Here is a 20,838-nt window from a genome sequence, read left to right on the forward strand (position 1 = left end):
ACCGGGGTACAAAATAATTAATTATGTTGCCTGAGTCGGCGAATTAACTCCCAGAAAATGACCTCTGGTCCGCCATTTTGAGAATCGTTATCAAAACGTACGGCACAACCCAGTGACCCGGATGAGGTATCGATTCTACGAGTAGAGAGTGAACCTAGCCTAGTATATTGCTCTCTTACTCTTACATTCTGTTCTTACCCTCTTTTCTTATGCTATTTCCCAGCAACTACTCTAGACTACCATCTAAACTGCTCTACAGAGTGTATAGACTAAATGAAATTGTGTATATCCCAGAAGAGTCATAACCAGAGCTCTATTCCCCAGTTTATATCATCGCAAAACTATAAGTGACATTTTTACCTTTAAAACTATTGCCACTTTACTCCAAATCCTAAAATTAACTGTAAATTAAGTCCATATACACATCTATATACATTTTTTTTAAATTGGTCATGATGTTTACCAGCGCGCTCTCCAGTGCGCGTGGGTGAACTAAAGTCTAACCGTTACTATTACGTTTACCGTAATAATAAAGTTATTGTTGCTGGTATATATCAATATAAAATTTTCCCATGACGTAAAATGGGAGCTGAAGAGTTTCTAGATTAACATCCCACGCAATTTAATTCACTTGGCTGCATATATATAATGAAATAACTAAACTAGGTGCATATAGCGGTTGTATTAATCCTGAATCTTTGTGCTAGAGATTTTGCGGGGGTGGAATATAAATTGTAAGTCTTTTTGAATGCGTGGGCGTACAATATATATTATAGTATATAAACCCCGCAAAAGGTCGATGCTATCACATAAAATACTAAAGTACCAATCGATACTGTGTGATTGCATTCACAACAAAATAAAGTTAAATAAATACCGCGGGTTCACGAACTGATTGAAGGAAATGAAATGAAAATTGAGATGGAATAAAAAAATAAAAATATTAAGAATGAATAATAAACTAGAGCCAAATGTATAAAGTTTTTTATATGAAATTGACATGACGACACGACCCTTTGTTCGTTTATGACATCGACGACAATCGAGACATCTCAGAGGTTCTTTCAAGTTCATCAGACCACTTAATTGTTTTAGCGAAGGACCTTGACGATAAAAAAAACTAGTTTTTTTATTCATAAATTTATTGTTCCTCGAAATTTTTTCATTTAATTCAATTGCTGGGTACAGACGTCAATTTACCGGCACAATAAAACGTCTCGGGTCTTTTTTATGTTTTTGTTTGTTGATAATAAGGAGTCGCGGGTTTAATAAAACAAATAAGACCTTCACCCTCAGCGAACGAGGCAGCGAATGACGTAGTGATTTACCCTCTGGGAAATTTGACGCAATCTTGTGCAATATCTCGTCATGTTATATTATATTACATATATATCGCTGTCGCTGATATATTTAATAAACATATTGAGTTCTAAATTAAAGTTGAGATAAATTGACATCCCAGCGCGCAATTACTGGATGTCAAGTTTAAAAATTTAAATCGCCTGTGCTGTGATTTTTATTTCTATGAAAACTTTATACTTTTTCTAATAAATTTCGAGTGGAAAAATAGACAACGCGTCGTATTCAGTGACATTCAAATAATATGCGAATAAAAAATTGCATTATATTTATTTTTATGATAAAAATTATTGTTTTCTGCTTCATGTCATACCAAGGTTCGTTTTATTTATCTAGTTTTTGTTATTTATTTATTTATTTTAAAGGATAAATATAGAAATATCGATCACCGTCAGCTAGTAACGATTGTTTGTTATTTAAATAAAGTAGTTTTTTTTTTTGCACGTGGAAAAATATTCTTTTGCATGCACATGAGTCTGTTTCATTGCGCAGTGACATTGAAGTTTTAGTTTTTTTATTGAAAAATGTAAATTGAGGGTACTGATGAAAGTTATTTGATGTTCTGATGATTGAATCGTTACAGTTCGTACTGGAGTATAAATTTGTAGGTACGATCTGAGTACAATAGTATTAGATTACTCAAAGTAAATGATATTATATTAGAGATAACATTCAATAGATCTGATGATGGATACAATTACCCGCGAAAGTTAAAATTAAAAAGTACAGAAATGATTAATCGAGGTCACGACTCACTTTCATATGCCATAAACTGATGAAATTCACCTGCCTGAGAATCCTAGTTTGCCATTAAAACTAAAGTAAATGTTTATTTTTTAAAAAATAAACACTTTTTAATTAAAATTCAAGTAGAAAATTTTTTAGTAAATTTTCTATGATAACTTTATTAGATTTTTTTTCCTACTCTAAAAGCTTTTTAGAGATAAAAAGATTTTTATTAAAATTTAACTTCATCTTCGATAAAAAAATTGAATGAAGACTTTTTCTGGTGAAATATAAAAAGGCTTAAATATTTTAAAAATTAAATTGAGAATAAGATAAAGATGTAGAAATTTTGAAAAAAAGTGAGAGAAGGATCAAAGTGATTCAACCGAGTGACCCGACCTAGAAAGCCCGTTTGGTACTTACTAGTACGGTTTCATCGAACTTGCATATTTAACTTCAACTCATGCAAACACTAAATAACTCAGTGTAAATTTTATCACTTAACTAAAAATTACTCCAATTTCCTAAAACACGAGTTTCAGAATTTAAATTCACCTTTCTATTGCACTAGAACTTATTAAATTTAGTCATCTATTTAAATGAAAAAATTAAATTGAATAGTAACAAACACAATTATTGCACCCGGAATAGCTTTATGTTAAACATTAATAATACCCGAACTTATACTGCTGAAAAATCGGTAACTTATAGAGGATTTCAATGGTATAATGACTTGCCAAATGATATTAAAGATGAAATAACACTGGACCGTTTCAAACGATCTCTAAAAACGCATATTAAATTACATTGTAATATTTAATTGTTATTGTGATAATGTACAAAGATATGTAACAAGTAGCAATTTGCTAATTTCAATAAATCTATTATTGTTATTATTATCACACACGTGATTACACAAAAAAAAATAATTTCTTGGCGCAAAAAAGTTTTACTCCCCCCATAAAAATTTTTATTTGACCCAAGAAATTTTTTGAATTATGAATTGAAAACAAAAATCTTCTTGAGACGAGAAAATTTTTTCTTGGGATAAAAAAAATTTTTTGTTTTCAATTCATGTTGCAAAATTTTTCTTGCAAGAAATTCTTTTTTTTGTACAGAACTCATTAATTTATTTATTCACTAAAAAATTTATTGCAACAAATATTTTTTACCAGCAATTGACTTAAATTGCCGTTACAAATTAAATTTTTCCATTCTTTTAATTATCATTTAAAAAAAAAAATAGTAATGACGTCACTGGAAAGATAAACGTCATTGGTAGCTGGGGAACTCAGTAGAACAAGAACACAATAAGTATTAAATTTACAAGTGGATTTAATTGGCGGATTGATATAATGGAAATAGGATTGGGTGGGAATGGGAATGGGAATGAGATGAAAAGTGCAAGACGACGACTGGAGAGGACCCCACGCGTTTAAAATAAATGTTTGTCGGTATGTACATAGCGCAAAGAGAGTGTTTGTAGAGGGGGGTAATGTCTCGATGATTTAGCTTCAGATATTCATCGTCATTCGTCGTTGCCGTCTGTCAACCGGTACGGGTCTGGTGAAAACATTGAGTAGTTGAGTTGAGTACAGAACAGTACAGTAGTGTAGTTTAAACCGTCTCAACCAACGACGTGCTATTTTAATCCATTCGTTGGTATCTTCTACTGCTGGCCCAGATTCAACGCGACCGTCAAGTCACCGCGTCGTTCGCGGTCTCTTTGTTCAAGTTTAAAAAAACAAATTTCATTTTATTTTTTTTTTTTTACGTCTACATACCTTATCTTAAATATTAATTAATTAATTATTTAAATTAATTATTTCGTAGATAAATTTTGGGTGACATTAATATTTAATTTGAATTATTATTGATGTCCATGAGACAAGACATTTATTAAATATAAAACAAGTTGATAAAAAAAAAATTTCAAGTGTTTTTACTGTAAAATGTGACTCTGGTGTTGTTTTAATCCTTCTCGGATTCCGAGTTGACGAGATTTGTGACGAGTGAAATAATAAATAAATAAAACATAAAAATATTTCATTGAATTTGAAAAAAAAGTTGATGCGTTTCGACTGACATTGAGGTAACGTTTAAAAATATAAATAAATTTTTTGTTATCAAAAATTTTAGTAGAGAATCCAACTGATTAATCATCTGATACACATTTATATAATTTAAGTAAATTTATAAAAATGTGATAAGAGTAATTTTGAGCGCGAGTGTGAATGTTCTGGAAGCGAATGATGAAACGAAGTTTGGCTTTATTTAAATTTCTTTAACCTTTTCCGCGTCAATTAAAAAGTATATAGATATAGATATATGTATGTTTAATAAAGTAATGTACTCGTAAGCGTCGGAAATAACTTTTGAGCCTCATGGGCACTCGATAAAGATTAATAATCTTCTTACTTTATCCGTTTTTATTTTTTATTTTATTTTATTTTATCACCGATCGAGGTCATACTAAAAATAAAACCTTTAAATTATTTTCAAATTAACGTTTTATCTTTCATACACTTCTCTTAAGCTTTTTTATAAATATTTTTATTTTTAGACGGTAGCATAAAACCAACCTGTTACACAAACCGGTTCAATTTTGAATACAATCTGTAATTATTTGCAATCAAACTAAATTTTTAATTGTAATTTTGATAATTAAATTATTAATTTTATTGTGATTGATAATTTTTTCATATATTTGATATTTGAGAGCAAGAAATATTTTTTAGAAGTAAAAGTTAATTTTGAATAAAACTTTGGTAAAAATTAATTTAAAATTCAAAATTTTAAAAAAATTATCTTGAGGCGGGAGTTAAAAAAATATGAATTTTTAAATAGATTTAAATCTGCGTAATATTTATAAACAAAATAATGAGTAATTATAACTCAGGTTTACTAAAATCTTCGGTTATTTTTGTCTAGAGAAATATTTATTTAAAAATTCTTCGTGTATACAAATTTTTAAATCATACAAATTTAAAAATTACATAATTTCAAATTATACTTTACTATTTTTTCTTTTATCAAATTAATAAAACCAAAAATTATCAGTCAAAATAATTACCCGTAATCAAATTATTTTTTTCAAATTACATGTTTTTACCCCACGTAATAAAAAAAAATTAAACCCACAGCATCACAGCTCCGGTTATTTTCCACAAAACTTTAAATTATATTTTTCAATTTTTAATTCTTCTCTACTCTCAAATAAAAAATTCAAAATTTACATACAATATATACTTCATATTGTTATACAACCAATAACTAAAATTTCATTTTTCCCTCAAAATAATTATATCTGTTCAAAACCCGATGCCATCATTAAAAAAAATGATTTCCAAATTAACCAAAACTTTTCAAATTTGAATTTTCCCGCTAAAAATACAAGCCGCGATTCTGAAGACTTCCAAAAGAAAATTAAAATCACATTCGCGCATAAATAATTTTCCAAAAATTTGTTTTGACCAAACATTTAAAAAATTATTTTATTATGTTTAACCACGACAAACTCAAATAAATATACGGCTTTAAAACGTACGCGTGTCACTGTTATACTGTCATAAAATAATATTTATACGAAGATCATCAATATATATATACAAGATAAACAATATACTTACATATGTACATATACGTATATCTTTTACGATAAACAAACAGTTAACAACATAAATTATTAACACCTGGCTATATTATATCAACAACATTTCTTATTATCTCTAAATCATAAATAAATAAACAATAAATTAACTAATGCTCTAATTACCATAATAAATTGCCTTTATGAGCCATCAGCTATCCAGCGTCTAATCATCACCAAGATCGTACATTAAAAATCCCGAGTATACATTACATATATGTAATAACTAAATAAGGAAATGCAAGCAAGACGATCGACATGTTTGCGTAATCCTTCAAAGTTTAGCTGCGCATTTATTGTTGTTATTATTTTTAATGCAACAGATCATCTGACGTCTACCACGCGGACATGTCTCACTGCCAATATCGTCAAATAATGTCCACTCTAAAGAGATTATTATATTTATTATATATCTTTTGGTTCTATATACTTGAGCTACTCTAAATTAATGCTGCCTTATAGTCCATTAGTTTGTAAACCGACCAAATTTCCGGGTCGTATGATGATTTATTAACGTATGAGATCTTTTATACAGATTTGTTGCAGTAAAAAGATTTATTTTTGTACTTGATCATCATTTACATACTTCAGTATAATAATTATTATTATTAATATTAAATGTATATCAAGTATTATATATATTACGTACCCAGTTACCTTGGAGTCAAGGGCAACCGGAAGAACTTTTTTTTTTGTTATTAAAAAAATTAATATTTTGATAAGAAATTAAATATGTTTTTTAAATTCATAGTAATTTATTTATATACTCATTGCAACATAACGTGCACGTGAATTTGAATACCGCGGAATTATTAAAAAACTTTAGTGTTAGCATCTGAATAATAAATTTCTGTGGATGTAATTTGTGAAAATTTAAAAATACAATTTTTTTATATGAGTTATAAATAAATTTAAAAAGTTTGACATCTAATTACAAAACATTGAGACGTCATAAATATAAATATATTTTTTTTTGTCCATAAATTTTAATATTAAAAAGTTTAACAGTCACGGTTGCATAGAAAAAAAGTTGTTATTAAAATAAAAAACAAAAAATAGCTTATTAATTTCCATAAGCTGATAAATATTCTAGGATGAATTATCTAGTTTGAAAACTTGGGCCATAAATAAATTTTACAACAATAGATCCTGGCTGTATTTAAAAGACTAGATATTCCATCAAAGACGATACTAAAAATTTACACCCGATTAAGTTTATTCATAAGGTGATAAAATGAAAGCCGATAGACTGATCCGAGTGTAAAAAAAAACTTATGCTGGCGTGCCAATATATGATAAAGTAAAAAATTGATCAGTTTTATATCGATTAAGTTGATCTTGGACTTGGACATTTACATTTCCATACAATTACTCATACATTCATAAGTATGTATATATATAATCACAAAAAAAATTTGGCGCCAAAATATTTTGCTTTATGAAGTAAAAACCCGATACTGAAGTTAGCAGACGTCTAGTAATTTTTGAATTTTTTTTCAGACGATAAACCATAAAAAAAAATATTTTGAAAAATTGCACCTGTAGTTTTTTAAATTTTCTACATGTGCATAATTTCATTTTATTTTTTTGCAATTGATTTTTTTAAAAACAAAAATTCAAAAATTTTCAAATGTCTGCTAACTTTAGGATCATAGTAAAAACAATTTTTTTTAAACTAAAAAAAATTTCTTGTATCAAAAAATCTTTTATTTGTGTCTATATATGTATATATAAATATATATATAGACAGCATTGTTCAGTATCAACAATTTAAATTTTTTCCGTACCTTATTTATCATATCCGTCAGCAGGCAGTCAACTATGACGCATTATGTAAAACTAAGCGAATACAGCCAACAAACTCGACTTACCTATATATATGTATATATATATATATACTACTTACCAACTTTACAAGGATTCTTATCCACATCTATAACTATAACTACAACATAATCTATGTTTTGTCTTGACCAATATTATTTATGAACATGACTAAAGATATATCTTGAGAAATTATTTTTGGCATTGCCTGCCCAAAAATCAATTATTCGCGTAATTTTTCATTAGATTATAAATATCTATCACATTAATGTGTCATGTCATAAATATTGTAAACTAAACAATCAGTCAATTCACGAGTAATTATCTTTTGTAGTTATTTAATTTAAACGACCAAGTTTATGTAATTAATTACTTATGTAAATTTAAAATTTGATGAGAATACCGTCACATGCAATAACAGAGTTACGTAACTTTGAATAAGGGATAATTGGCTAAAAGCGTTTTGCGTACTTGATAACGTTACGTTAATTGATATATTGTATGGTGGTCCTTGAAATTAATTAATTGTTTAAATATATACACACAGATATATATATGTATGTGTATTTAATCAAAAGTAAGTCTTTATAAAGTATAGGGCTCGAGAATATTGACCTAGACATTCTTGTGTATTTCGATTGTGATAAAATACCGCGAGCCAAAAGTCTGCTCTCGTACCGCGGAAATTGACTGACGGGAAACTCCTTGAATGCGTTGCTTAAACTTGTCGTTTTAGTTGGCAAACTTACAGCTGGATATCAACTCTACTGTACTTAACTTTTCTTTTTTTTTTTTTAAATTAGAAGTTTTTGAAAAATTGATTTTTAATTCCGTTTTAAAACTCGCGGTTATGGGAGTTAATGGAATAGTTTAATATTTATAGAGATTTAAAAATTTTGGCATACAATTCAAATTGGCGCCGGTATAAATTAGTCTATCTATACAATTGTCTTATGTTCCCTTCACAAAAAAAACTATAAATAAATTACGAGTTTTATTTTCGTAACAGGAAATAAAATCATTTGCATGCTTGGATTTATTTAATTATTTTTTTCTCAAAAGTTTACTATCGATTGATATATTCATATATTTATATATAAATTATTGTAAGAGAGCTCAGTGGTTTGGTGCAGCGCAGTGCGATTTGAATCCCGGTCCGATTCCCGCCATCGGTTAATCAGACATTCAAATTCAAAAATTCAAAATTGTTTTTAAATTTGCCGCCAATTTATGGAATAAATTATTGATGATTTATTAACGTATGAATTTTTTTTTGTTACAGTTTCCTGGTGAGTGCATCCTCACATACATGGAGTTTCAGCTGGATAGCGCGGAATACTGCCAGGCTCAACACAAATAGAGAGACACGTCCGTACGTCCTAACATCATTGACTAGATACTTTTTTTTTGTTTTGTTGAGAGGAACAGATTAAATACGAAGAAAAGTGAGAGAGTGAGCGTGAAAGAGAGGGAGAGAGAGAGAGAAAGAACGAAGAACGATTGAGAAAAATATCGAATTACAACATCTCAAGTATTTAGATCACGATCAGAGAGCCTGTTAAATAAAATCATCAACTAGTCATCACTGCAAGAAATAGATAAAAATTAATTAGATAAATTTTAAACTTTCATTGTCATCATATGCAGACTTCGTAGTTACTGCGTGCGCCCTGTCATTAAGGAGCACCCAGTGCCAAATAGGTAATTATATATATCTACATACATACATATGTATTAGGGTGGTTGTTAAAAATTAAATTTTCTCAGGCGCCCCATAAAAAGCTTCTTTTTAGTGAAAAAATACCTGGGGAATTTGGTTTTTTCTTTTTAAGTAAAAAGAACACGTGCCGCAGGATAATCAAAGTTCATTTTTCGATACAATCGCGGTTTTTTTTAAATATCTCATGAAATATGCAGATTAAAGGAAAAAATCATAGGAACAATTTTGTAGGAAATTAAATTCTTGACAAAAAAGGTCATGTTCATTTTTTTTATAAATCGTGTATTTACGAAGATATTTTAAAAAAACTTTTTTTAGATCTGATAAATTGAGCGTTTTAAGGATTACAAATGTTTTTTTTAAATATCTTATGAAATATGCAGATTAAAGGAAAAACCCATAGGAACAATTTTGCAGGAAATTAAATTCTTGACAAAAAAAGGTCATGTTCATTTTTTTTATAAAATGTGTATTTACGAAGATATTTTAAAAAAACTTTTTTTAGATCTGATGAATTGAGCGTTTTAAGGATTACAAATTTTGAAAATAACATTTTTCTAAGTATATAGAAACTACAACAAGCATTAATGATTGATATGTTACAAGTTACAAAGTTGTCTATATTTAAGAAAAAACGTTATTTTTAAATTCGTTATTCTTAAAATGCTCAATTAACAAGATCTAAAAAAGTTTTTTTAAAATATCTTCATAAATACGCAATTTATATAAAAAATGAATATGACCTTTTTTATCAAGAATTTAATTTCCTACAAAATTGTTCCTATGATTTTTTCCTTTAATCTGCATATTTCATGAGATATTTAAAAAAAACCGCGATTGTATCGAAAAATGAACTTTGAACATCCTGCGGCACGTGTTCTTTTTACTTTAAAGAAAAAACCAATTTCCCCACGTATTTTTTCACTTAAAAGAAGCTTTTTATAGAGCGCCTGAGAAAATTTAATTTTAAACGACCACCCTAATGTACATAAATTAACAATTTATTACTTTGCAATTCAATTTTATAATTTACGCTACAGTCCAATGATTTTTATTTAAAAATCTTAAGATTTTTAAATTTAGTATTCAAATTTTTAAAAACGTATCATGTATTTTTATCACTGTATTTAAATATTTGAATACTTACTCATTAGTTTGTGTACATTGACGACTAATAACGTCTGCTTGATATAAAAATTTAATTTAAATATGATTATATATTTTTTTAGCGTTGGATTTTGTAAATATTTTAACAGTAAACATTTAAAAATAAATTAATTGACAAATCTTGTAATTGTTAATGAATTTGAATGAATTATTAACAGAAAATACTTTTAAATTTTCAGATAATCTTCCGAATAGCGCATATCACCGTCTAATGTAACGTAACTAACAAGTTTAAGCGAATTTCGCGCCCCTAAAAACCCTTCCCGAGGTCTACATGTGAGAATCCATCGTTCTATCCTCTGTAAAAAAATAAAAATAATTTAAAAATTGATTATTAGTTGAATTGAAGATTTAAATAATAAATAAAATAAATAATTAATTAAAAGAAATAAAAAAAAATTATAAGACTGACATCTAATGGGCTAAATTGTCAAATCCAGCCATTGACACGGTGCAGTTTAAATTTAAAATAAACTTTTGAACACAAAACGGGAACCAGCTATTTTTTTATCAATTACAATCATAAATAAATAAATAAATAAAAGAAGAAGAAGAAACAAATAATTAAATTTATATTTATTATTATTACAATAATTTTTTCTTCAGTTTATTCTGTGAAAAAAAATATTATTTTGAACCCGTGTTGTTTAAAAGGAAATGAGCAACATGAGAGTTAAAGATATCAGACCGGCACCTGCCGAAATTGAATACAAAAATATGAAATTCCTTATTACTGATCGGCCCAATGACCAGACCATTCATACCTTTATCCAAGTAAGTTGTTTTTTTTTTTTTTTTACTTTTAATTATTTGATATTTTATTTAAGGAGACCGTTACCGTTACCGCCAAATTCAAAAGTATGTAGGTCACGTTTTTAAATATTTAACGTACTGTAAAAAATTAATCACAACTTAACGTTGACTGAATATTAATTTATAAATATTTTAATTAATTATTTATATTTTCGCGGTAATTAATTTAAATTTTTGTAACTTAGTATTCAAATTTACTGAACCGGTAATAGAATCATTTATTCCCGGTACACTTTTTTTTCAAACTAATCTTTAGTTTTTAAAATTCCGAGTTCTTTGACTTGCGACTCCTTGTAAATTTAAATATTTTTTTCTTCTTATACTAGATAAATAAACATGAAATTTTTTTTTTCCTTTGCGCTGTACTTTTAATTTGAAATAAAAATATTTGACATTCCGATGAGTTTGATACAAAACCGTGACGGTCTCTAATTAATTTATTTTTTTTAATTACTAATATTAATAATTAATAATTTGTCTATTTATTAGGAACTGAAGAAGCACAATGTGAAAGAGGTAGTGAGGGTCTGTGAACCAACGTACAAAGTTGAAGAGCTTAAAACTGAAGGGATAAATGTTTTAGATTTGGTTTTTGATGACGGTACATTTCCACCAAATGAGGTAACTATTTTTTTAAAATAATTACTTACAAAAATTTATCACAGTTCCATTCATTCTTACATTCTAAAATTTTTTACGGCTTTCCTATTTCCATAACACGTTTTATCACCAGATTAATAAAATAAGTTATTAAAAACAAAGTTAGTAATAATCCGACGTGAGATTATCTGCATTAAAACCTTCTTACAGTTTAAATATCTGAAGCCAAACAGAACAAGACAATTTAAATCTAAAATTAAACTGTCGTTTTAAATAAAATTATAAATAAATTTACCGGGCAGGAATCAAACATTTTCCGCTTTACAGATTCAAATTATGATAGATTTTAAATCCGGTAAATCTTATCGGTGTGAAATTGGCTTTGAAATTACGAATTTCAATGCTGGTTTGAAAGTAATTATTTAAGGACATTCTCAGACAAAACCCCCCAGTTTTTTTTTAATTAATTGAAAAAAACAAACCGTAGTTTCAATAGTCGCCGAGATATTTAAAAAAAAAATTACTTACAGTTGTTATCAATTAGAAGTAAACGAAATTCGTTACATAAATTTCAATAAAATGTTCATGTCAATTTAATAATTCGAATTTTCAAATCACTTCTTATTGATAACAACCATAAGTAATTTTTTTAAAATCTATATCTCAGTAAAATTGCAACTATGTCGTCTTTTTTTCAATTAATGCCTTAATTTTTTTTTAAGCAAAATTTAAGTACCCTTATAACAGTCGAAAGTCATAGAATATTTTTAAAAAACTGGGGCGTGTTCAGAAACACACTCTAGAAGAGAAAAATATTCAACTCCTGCGTTCAGAAATATCCTCTGGTCGAACCAGAGGTGGGATTTAACATTACAAAGGTACTAATCACACCTGGATAGGTAATTTTTCATCTCCAGTGTATTTCTGAACCCGCTCTAGAGAGACCCAAGCAGCACACTTGCCTTTGTGACATCTATAAGATATCAGTTTTCATGCTACTTTTTGACATATCGACAAGACACCAATATGTTGACAAAATGATCAGAAATTTATGTCACAAAAAAATATCTACTGAAGACTTAACACAAGTGACGACAAAAAGTAAATCTCATGACTCAACATCTCAATGACTTTTTAATTGACATAAGACAGGAAAAACAACACAAATTTTCTCTGTCTCCGGAACCAACATTTGCATGTCGTATTCGGTGTCACGCTTAAATAACGCGACAAAATAACCGACGACAAAACACACAAAAATCATGATAAAAGGGCGGTAATTTTGTCATTTTGTCATTCGGTTATTTTGTCGTCGGTTATTTTGTCTTTGGTTGAACTGTTACGCAACCGTCGTATTCATACCAAAAAAGATGACTATGAGACAACAAAAAATTTGTCATCCTTTTAAAAGTAAAGTTGTCTCTGTGCTACTTGGGACTGTCTGAGAATGTCTTTAAATCACAAGTCGATAAAACAATTTACATAAAATTTCCATTATTATTCAAAATACTCAATTTTTCAATACAAATCCATTACTACTATTAACAATAATAATATATTAATAATTTAGGTGGTTGATGAGTGGTTCGAGTTATTAAAAAACCGATTCCGTGAGACACCCGAGGCATGTGTAGCGGTACACTGTGTCGCTGGACTGGGTCGAGCGCCTGTGTTAGTAGCACTTGCTCTAATTGAACTTGGACTAAAGTACGAGGATGCCGTTGCTCTTATCAGAGAGTACGTATACACTTTTTTTTTTTAAATTACTTTAATTATCCCAGTAATTAAATAAAACTCCTTCCTACTCAGCTTATAAAAATATTAATTTACATCAGCTTCAATTAAGTAATTAAATAATTACTATTATTATTATTATTATTAATTTTTTAAAATATTTGTTTATTTAGGAAGAGACGAGGAGCCATTAATTCAAAACAATTAGCGTACTTGGAGAAATATCGTCCAAAGTCTCGACTTAAACTCAAGAACGGCCAGAAGAACTCGTGCTGCGTCCAATAGAAACTTATTTTCTTTTTTTAAAGCGGGGTTCTCTTCAAAAATAACAATAATTTAAAAATCAACTAAATAATTGATAATTGGCAAAAAAAAAGTTAACTAATTTTACATTAATTGCACACATACACACGTGACAAGTGACGTATTGTACCGATTATTTATATATTTATATAAATATATATACATATATACCTACTAAACGGCCTATCAATGGAAATGCAACCGGCTATTGCCAATGAAATTTTGTAAATTAAATCTTTCATAAATTTGTATATTTTATTTTATTATTATATTTTAAAATAATAAACTTTAAAAATGATTTAAAACAAAAATAAAATACAAATTTAAATTTCTAATTAATTTTTTGATACTTCTGTATCCTATTGTACATTTAATTTATTTTATTTTACTCAAAATAAATTCATATCGCGGTTTTCATGTGCGCGGAAATTACTCAGTATCCGCAATAGTAATTGACAAAAATTAATTAAAAAAATTATACATAAAATTAATTTTTAATAAATTATTTGTACATTATAATCGCACCTGTCCAATATATATCATAAATTGTATTTGTCGTGGTTGATATTTTTAAATAATTTAACTTTAATTTTAATTAATAAATAAATTAACTAATTAATTAATTAATAATCTCATTGCCATGACAATACTTAGAAAAAATCCTCGACAATAAGATGAAATTAATTAACAAAAAAAAAACCTCGAGCAGTAAATTAATTAATTAAATAGCAATACAATTATCCGTTAGAGACTTTAATAAAAAGTCTTAAATTGTGCAATTTATCACCAAAACATCACAATAAATAATTATATAAATATATATATAAATATATAGATAGTCAAATTTTAAAAAATGTCTCGAGGTTTTTTTTAAATTTTTAATTTAGTTTAATTAATTAATTAATTTTAATTAGTCGTTGCATTTCCACTGGCATGCCGATGGATTTTCTTAAAACTCTCTATTGGATCTGGATTCTGCATTGACTCGATCGACTTGTTTTTTAAAATGTCTGAAAATTTATCAACTCTATATAATAATAATAATTTTTATTATTATTATTATATATAAATATATATCACTTTCAAATGAATCGTAGCTCAATGGCAATTTTATGAAAGCTATTAAACATAAAAAAAAACAACAAGCGAATCAGATCCCCGTTCGATAAATTTTTGAAACTACGACTGCACCTTTTTAATAAATAATAAAAAATTGATAAAATTGATTGTAAGTTTTGTAAAATTGTCAGTGACGCTGTGCGCCACGCAAAACTGTGTTCAAAAAAAAAATAAAAATCGAAACTTAAATATAAATTTCACTTAAAATCTACATCTTGATAATAAAACTTGTCTTTTGCTGTGAATGTACAACATATATTTAAATAAATATAAACGTATTTTCTGGTCACCTAGTAAACATAATGCACTGAATACTTATTTCATTGTTCTGAAGTTATATTTTTATCAAAGCCGTCCGTTTATTTTATTTTGAAAATAATTAAGGGCATTCTCAGACAGTGCCCCATTTTTTTTTAATTTTTAATGACAGCTGTCATAAGTGTATCAAAAAATTACTGACAGTTGATATCAATTGGGAGTTCAACGAAATTCGGAAAATAAATTTCAGTAAAATCTTCCTGTCTATTTCAGAATTCAAATTTTCAAATTTTCTGGGCTCAAATTTATTTTTAAAATTTTGTTTAATTCCTAATTGATAACAACTAATAAGTTTTTTTTTTTTTAATTCTATCTGCATATTTTTGAAAAGTGGCGGGAACTGTCTGAGAATGACGTCAAGTTAAACATAAATTTATAACATAAATAAATATAACAACTTTGGAACAATAATTTAATTAACTCATAATCATTTTTTTATTCATTTGAATTTAAATTAATTCGCGGGCTTTGTATTTATATTTAAGTCTACTGATATATTTTATTACCGTGAATAATTTATAATTTAACGGTACATTCACTTCAATAGACATGTGATGACTAAAAAAAGTCTAAGTAATAAATATTAATTATTAATTAAAAATAAAAGTAATAAACTACTGGTACACATATATTTTTTTTTACGGTTTCAAACTGCAATATTTTTTGTCAGAGGATGGGACTATGGACGTTCGTAATTATTAAAACATATTGAACCTTAGCTTATACTTAAAACTAATTAATTATTAATAATAATTAATAGCAATTATTATTAATTTAAATAAAATATATATATTTAAAAAATAAATGTAATCTTTTGTTTAAATTGTAATGCCAATTAATTGCGTACAATTTTATTTCATTTCTTTTTTTTTTAAATCTTTTTGCTTCCTTATGAACTGGAATTTTTTTTTGAAAGCAATTACTAGTTACCACGTTTATAAATTAAAATTAAAGTGAAAAATTGTACACAGAAAAAAAGATTTTTTTGGCGCTAGAAAAATTTCACACTGAAATAAAACCAAAATTTTTTCAAGACTACACAGAAAATAGAAAATTTACGACTGAAAGTAAATATTTTTGATTCAAGAAATTTTTTTTTGAAAATTAAAATTTTCCTGGATAAAGTAGAAATTTCCTAACCAAAACAAATTTTCCCGGTTCAAGAAAATCTTAACTTTGTTCTCGAAAACATTCATCTTGAAAAATATTTTCTTGACTCATTTTCTTTCTGTGTAGAAAAATTTTTTGGAGCAAAAAAATTTTTCTTACCTCAAGAAATTTTTTTCTCGACCCAAGAAAATTTTCTTTTTTAATTCATAATGCAAATAAATTCTTGAGACAACTAAAAATTTTTTCGCGCCAAGAAATTTTTTTTTCTGTAAATTTAAAAATAGAAATAAAAATAAAATGATTTATTTAAAATCGCGCATCGATTCATCTCTACAAGCGTCGTCAGGTCTCTAAAGACGAGTATTCTGTGTTGCGCGACTGTGATATATTAATTTTTCGCTGTTCATACCGAAAAAAAAAATTACTTAATTAAAAAAAAAAATAACAATTAATTCATTGAAACGGAGGTAATTTTTTTTTTAACTGGTTCGTTTCGACGGCTTTTCAATTATTAATTAATATAATTAATAAATATTAATGATGATAATAATATTGTAATAAATATCACAGATATTTTGATGAACTGTATGAGCTGAATGTCTAATTACGATGCGCTTTTGCTAATTTTTTTTTTATACATTTATTTTTATTTGCTGTCTAATAATTAAATGCTAATTTTCTTAAAAAAAAAAAAAAAAAACAAACATTAAAAAAAAAAAATATTTAATTGTATTGTGTATTGTTTGAAGACTTGTCTGCAACGTTAATTTTTAGTTGCCGTATGAAAACTCATGTAAACAATACTGATGTAAATGAATTTTTTTTTCAATAAAAAGAAAATGTAAATTTTTCAAAAAGCACAACTAAAATTCATTTTTTTATTTGTCTTTTATTTAAACACTTTTAGTAGACAATATAGTGGAGTATTGATATAAAAAATTTTTCTTTAACAGTAAATTTAGTCTTACATAAACATGTCATCGTAACCGGGGGGTGGAAGATGATCGTGGTCGGGATTTCTTCGTGACGGACGTGGCAAGTCATTGTCCGGTGGTCCAAAAGGATCAAATCTTGCACCTGGTGGTACTGCGCCACTGAAAAAATTATTTAAATATTTAAATTGAATTTAAAAATTTAATTATCATCAATCTGTCAGATGGATAAAAAATTTATATAAATTTGAGTATCGATTATTTAAATTAGGCCACATAAGATTAAAAAAAAAATTAATAGCAACTCCAATTAAATTTTTAAAAACTGATAAGTAAATTTAATTATTGTAATTAGATGACAAGTGTCTGAAAAAAAACTCTTGTCAGAGTATCAGTTTCTTAAATTAGTCAGTCATTTTAATTAACTTTACTATCAACAAATAAATTGTTATTTATAAGACTACTGTGCCTTAATTGAAGATAATTTAATCCAATACCTATTGACCACGTGAATCTATCACGTAAATAAACAAATTTACTGTATTAATTGCTAATAAAATTAACAATCGTGCAAGGCCATCATTGATTTTAATTGGCAGTAATTAAATTACTAGTAAAGTAACAATTTGCGGACGCGTACTGATAGTCATTGGATTACGAGTTGCTGAGTTAATTAGCAGTAAAAAAAAATTAGAATACATACGGTGGTAAAAAAGCTGGACCACCCAACCCGCCAGGACGATTAGGGTGAGGATATCTTGGATTGGGCAGGTTGCGGTCTTGTTGAAATGGATCAAAGATCATGCCACCGCCGCGCGGGCCAATTCCAGCAAATGGATCCAAGTCTGCACGACCAACTGCGCGTGGATCTGATGCTGGATCCCTGAGAAGCAAATAAATGAATAAATAATTAAGTAATCACTTGATCAATAAAACAATTATTGGTAAAGTAATGAATAAGATTACAGGATAGACGGAGTCAGTGGTAAGGAAATGACCACAGGTCAGGAAAGACATCTGAATCATTGGATATCTGTAAATTTATGTAACTTTAATATTATTTACCAACGTGGTGGTCGTTGAGGAATATGTGGTGGTCCTACCCTCAGTGGATCGTTGTCAGGATTAGGCAATCGTCGTCCTTGTGATTCATTTTGAGTCGTCTGCGTTGACATTTCTCTTGCAGTACCGGTGTACACCGGCTCAACAAGGTCTTCACGTATTTTATTCATCACTTCTTGATAAGTTGGAATTAATGTCGTCAATGGCCCATGGATGCTGTTTACTATTGTCTCTGTTTGGAATTTAACATTTGATACTCCATTGTCATCAACTCTCTGCAAATAATTTATTCAGTCATCAATTAATCCTTAAAAAAAATATCATGATACTGAAGTTAGCCGACATTTACTAATTTTTGAATTTTTTCAAAAGTAATAAATTATAAAAAAAAATATTTGAAAAAATTACACCTGTAGTTTTTAAAATTTTCCACACGTGCATATTTTTATTTTTTTTCATTAAAAAATATCAGATGTTAAAAAATTTGTTTTCTTTTAAATTAAAAATTTAAATACTGACAGGAAAATTTCGTAAAAATCTATCAGGACTTGACTTTTTTGTGCTCAATTTTAAAAATTTCTTACTGACATGAGTGTAAATGTAGCAGATCTTAAAGCTGATAAATTTAAAAAAATGCGCGTACTGAATTTTCTTTTATCAAATACGGATTTTCAAATTTTTTTATTCTACCTGCACTTTATTTACATATTCAAAAATTTAAAAAACTGTCAGTTGTCATCCACATTCACACTCATCTTACTGACAAGTGACTTGTAAATAAAAATCATCAAATGCCTGCTCATCATCATTAAAAAATAATAACGATCCTGACGTTAGCAGACCGTTGCAAATTTTCGGACTTCTGTTTCAATAAATAAATTACAAAAAATCTAAAAATATACACATGTAGAAAATTTAATAAACTATAGGTGCAATTTTTCAAAATATTTTTTTTATAGTAAATCGTTTTTAAAAAAATTCAAAAACTGTCAGACGTCTGCTAACCAGTGTCATAAATAATAATGATCCTGAAGTTAGCAGACAATTAATAATTTTCAAATTTTTTTTTCAACAAATTAATTAAAAAAAAAAAAAAACTAAAAATATGCGCATATAGAAAATTTCAAAAACTACAGGTGCAATTTTTTAAAATATTTTTTTTTCCAGTTAATCGTTTTGAAAAAAAATTCAAAAATTATTAGACGTCTGCTAACTTCAGTATCATAAATAATAACAGTAATTTATTACCAAAAGATTAAGCAGTAAATTATTATCAGATTTCCTTCCAAGCAAAATATATAATTGTCCTTCTTTCAAATATCTCAATGAATAATGATCTTTTTGGTTCCATTCTTCTGGTAATAATTCGTTACCTTCAACACTAGCTTCAACTGTTTTCTGCAATAAAAAAATACATCATTTAGGTTAAGATCATTTTTTTTTTGACATTTGAAGATTTAAATTAAATTGCAATCAATAATTACAACTGATGATTAAATTTATACTAATTACTTAAATTAAAAGACAGTTACTTACAGAATCTCCAAGTCCGATACATTTAAAACCATTTTTAATAAAAAACCAATGAGCGAAAAGTATCAAGACATCTTCTTTTTTGTTTAATTTATCGTCCACTAATTTATTTAAAAGCTCAAAACCAAAATAATCATTAGTATTGGCCATTATTATTACTAACGTTTAATTATATATTAATTACGTAAATTAAATAATAAATGTATTTTTTTACGCAGCTATTAAATCGCAATAACACAAGTCACTTTTTAAAAATGGACACCCGGTGTAATGTACGCGTTTATTATTTTTTCCAATGACTTTTAAAAATTTTTAATAATTAGACAATTAAATTTTTTATTTAATTATAGACTAGTTTTGAAATGTAATTTTGAATTTTTATTATTTTTATGTCTAAATATTTAAGCCAAAATGAATTTAAAATAAAAATTAAAACCGCTTTTTTACAATAGTGCTGTCATCTCTGTTTTAAAAACAAAAGCGCGCGAACTTTTTAAAACTTTAAAATAAAAATGACAGTAAGTAATTTTTATAAATTAATTATTAATACTAACAAATAATTAAGTAAATAATAAATAAATTTATGAGTGTGAATGTAGCAGACGTCAAATGAATTTAAAATTATAAATAAACTGAGTAAATAATTAAAAAAATAAAATTTTAAAAAAATGCACGTGTAGAAAATTGAAAAAACCATCAGTGCTTTTTTTTTAAATTTTATTTTATCAATCATTTAGTCTATTGATTAATAATTTTAAATTTGTCTGATGTCTGCTTCATTCACACTCATATAAATTTTCAAAAAATAGTTAAATTTATTTTGAGAAAAATATTTTAAAGTTCAATTTTCAAAATATTATGTACAGTTA

The 20,838-nt window shown here is 27.1% G+C and overlaps 3 protein-coding genes across 4 annotated transcripts in view; 2 read left to right on the plus strand and 1 right to left on the minus strand.

Annotated features, from left to right (window-relative positions):
* Positions 1-10,984, plus strand: part of LOC130669809 (solute carrier organic anion transporter family member 5A1) — a 48,558-nt gene extending 37,574 nt beyond the window's left edge. The window contains exons 17-19 of one of the 2 annotated variants that reach the window (XM_057472896.1): positions 8,841-8,930; positions 9,206-9,259; positions 10,625-10,984. The gene's annotated coding sequence lies outside the window, so the exon portion shown is untranslated. Of the gene's footprint in view, positions 1-8,840; positions 9,260-10,624 lie in introns of both variants that reach the window. The other variant, XM_057472898.1, reaches the window with a different exon arrangement.
* A 94-nt stretch (positions 10,985-11,078) lies between these two features.
* LOC130669812 (PRL-1 phosphatase) lies at positions 11,079-13,993 on the plus strand. Its single transcript, XM_057472900.1, has 4 exons — positions 11,079-11,219; positions 11,748-11,879; positions 13,429-13,595; positions 13,766-13,993. The coding sequence occupies exons 1-4, from the start codon at positions 11,103-11,105 to the stop codon at positions 13,875-13,877; spliced, it is 528 nt and encodes a 175-aa protein (XP_057328883.1). The 5' UTR covers positions 11,079-11,102; the 3' UTR covers positions 13,878-13,993.
* A 915-nt stretch (positions 13,994-14,908) lies between these two features.
* On the minus strand, positions 14,909-20,358 carry LOC130669811 (proteasome inhibitor PI31 subunit). Its single transcript, XM_057472899.1, has 5 exons — positions 19,973-20,358; positions 19,685-19,834; positions 18,440-18,711; positions 18,078-18,257; positions 14,909-17,536 (listed from the first exon to the last, which is right to left on the minus strand). The coding sequence occupies exons 1-5, from the start codon at positions 20,117-20,119 to the stop codon at positions 17,407-17,409; spliced, it is 879 nt and encodes a 292-aa protein (XP_057328882.1). The 5' UTR covers positions 20,120-20,358; the 3' UTR covers positions 14,909-17,406.
* Between the last annotated feature and the right edge of the window lie 480 nt (positions 20,359-20,838).

The sequence above is a fragment of the Microplitis mediator genome, chromosome 6 (genome assembly GCF_029852145.1).
Source record: "Microplitis mediator isolate UGA2020A chromosome 6, iyMicMedi2.1, whole genome shotgun sequence".
Taxonomy (NCBI): domain Eukaryota; kingdom Metazoa; phylum Arthropoda; class Insecta; order Hymenoptera; family Braconidae; genus Microplitis; species Microplitis mediator.

Bases quoted from the DNA above. Each gene is read 5' to 3' on its own strand.
- LOC130669812 (XM_057472900.1), top strand. From the start codon at position 11,103: ATGAGCAACATGAGAGTTAAAGATATCAGACCGGCACCTGCCGAAATT. The intron at 11,880-13,428 runs GTAACTATTTTT...TTAATAATTTAG, and splicing joins GTACATTTCCACCAAATGAG to GTGGTTGATGAGTGGTTCGA. The intron at 13,596-13,765 runs GTACGTATACAC...TTGTTTATTTAG, and splicing joins GCCGTTGCTCTTATCAGAGA to GAAGAGACGAGGAGCCATTA.
- LOC130669811 (XM_057472899.1), bottom strand. From the start codon at position 20,119: ATGGCCAATACTAATGATTATTTTGGTTTTGAGCTTTTAAATAAATTA. The intron at 19,835-19,972 runs GTAAGTAACTGT...TTTTTATTGCAG, and splicing joins GTATCGGACTTGGAGATTCT to AAAACAGTTGAAGCTAGTGT. The intron at 17,537-18,077 runs GTATGTATTCTA...TAATTTTTTCAG, and splicing joins GGTCCAGCTTTTTTACCACC to TGGCGCAGTACCACCAGGTG.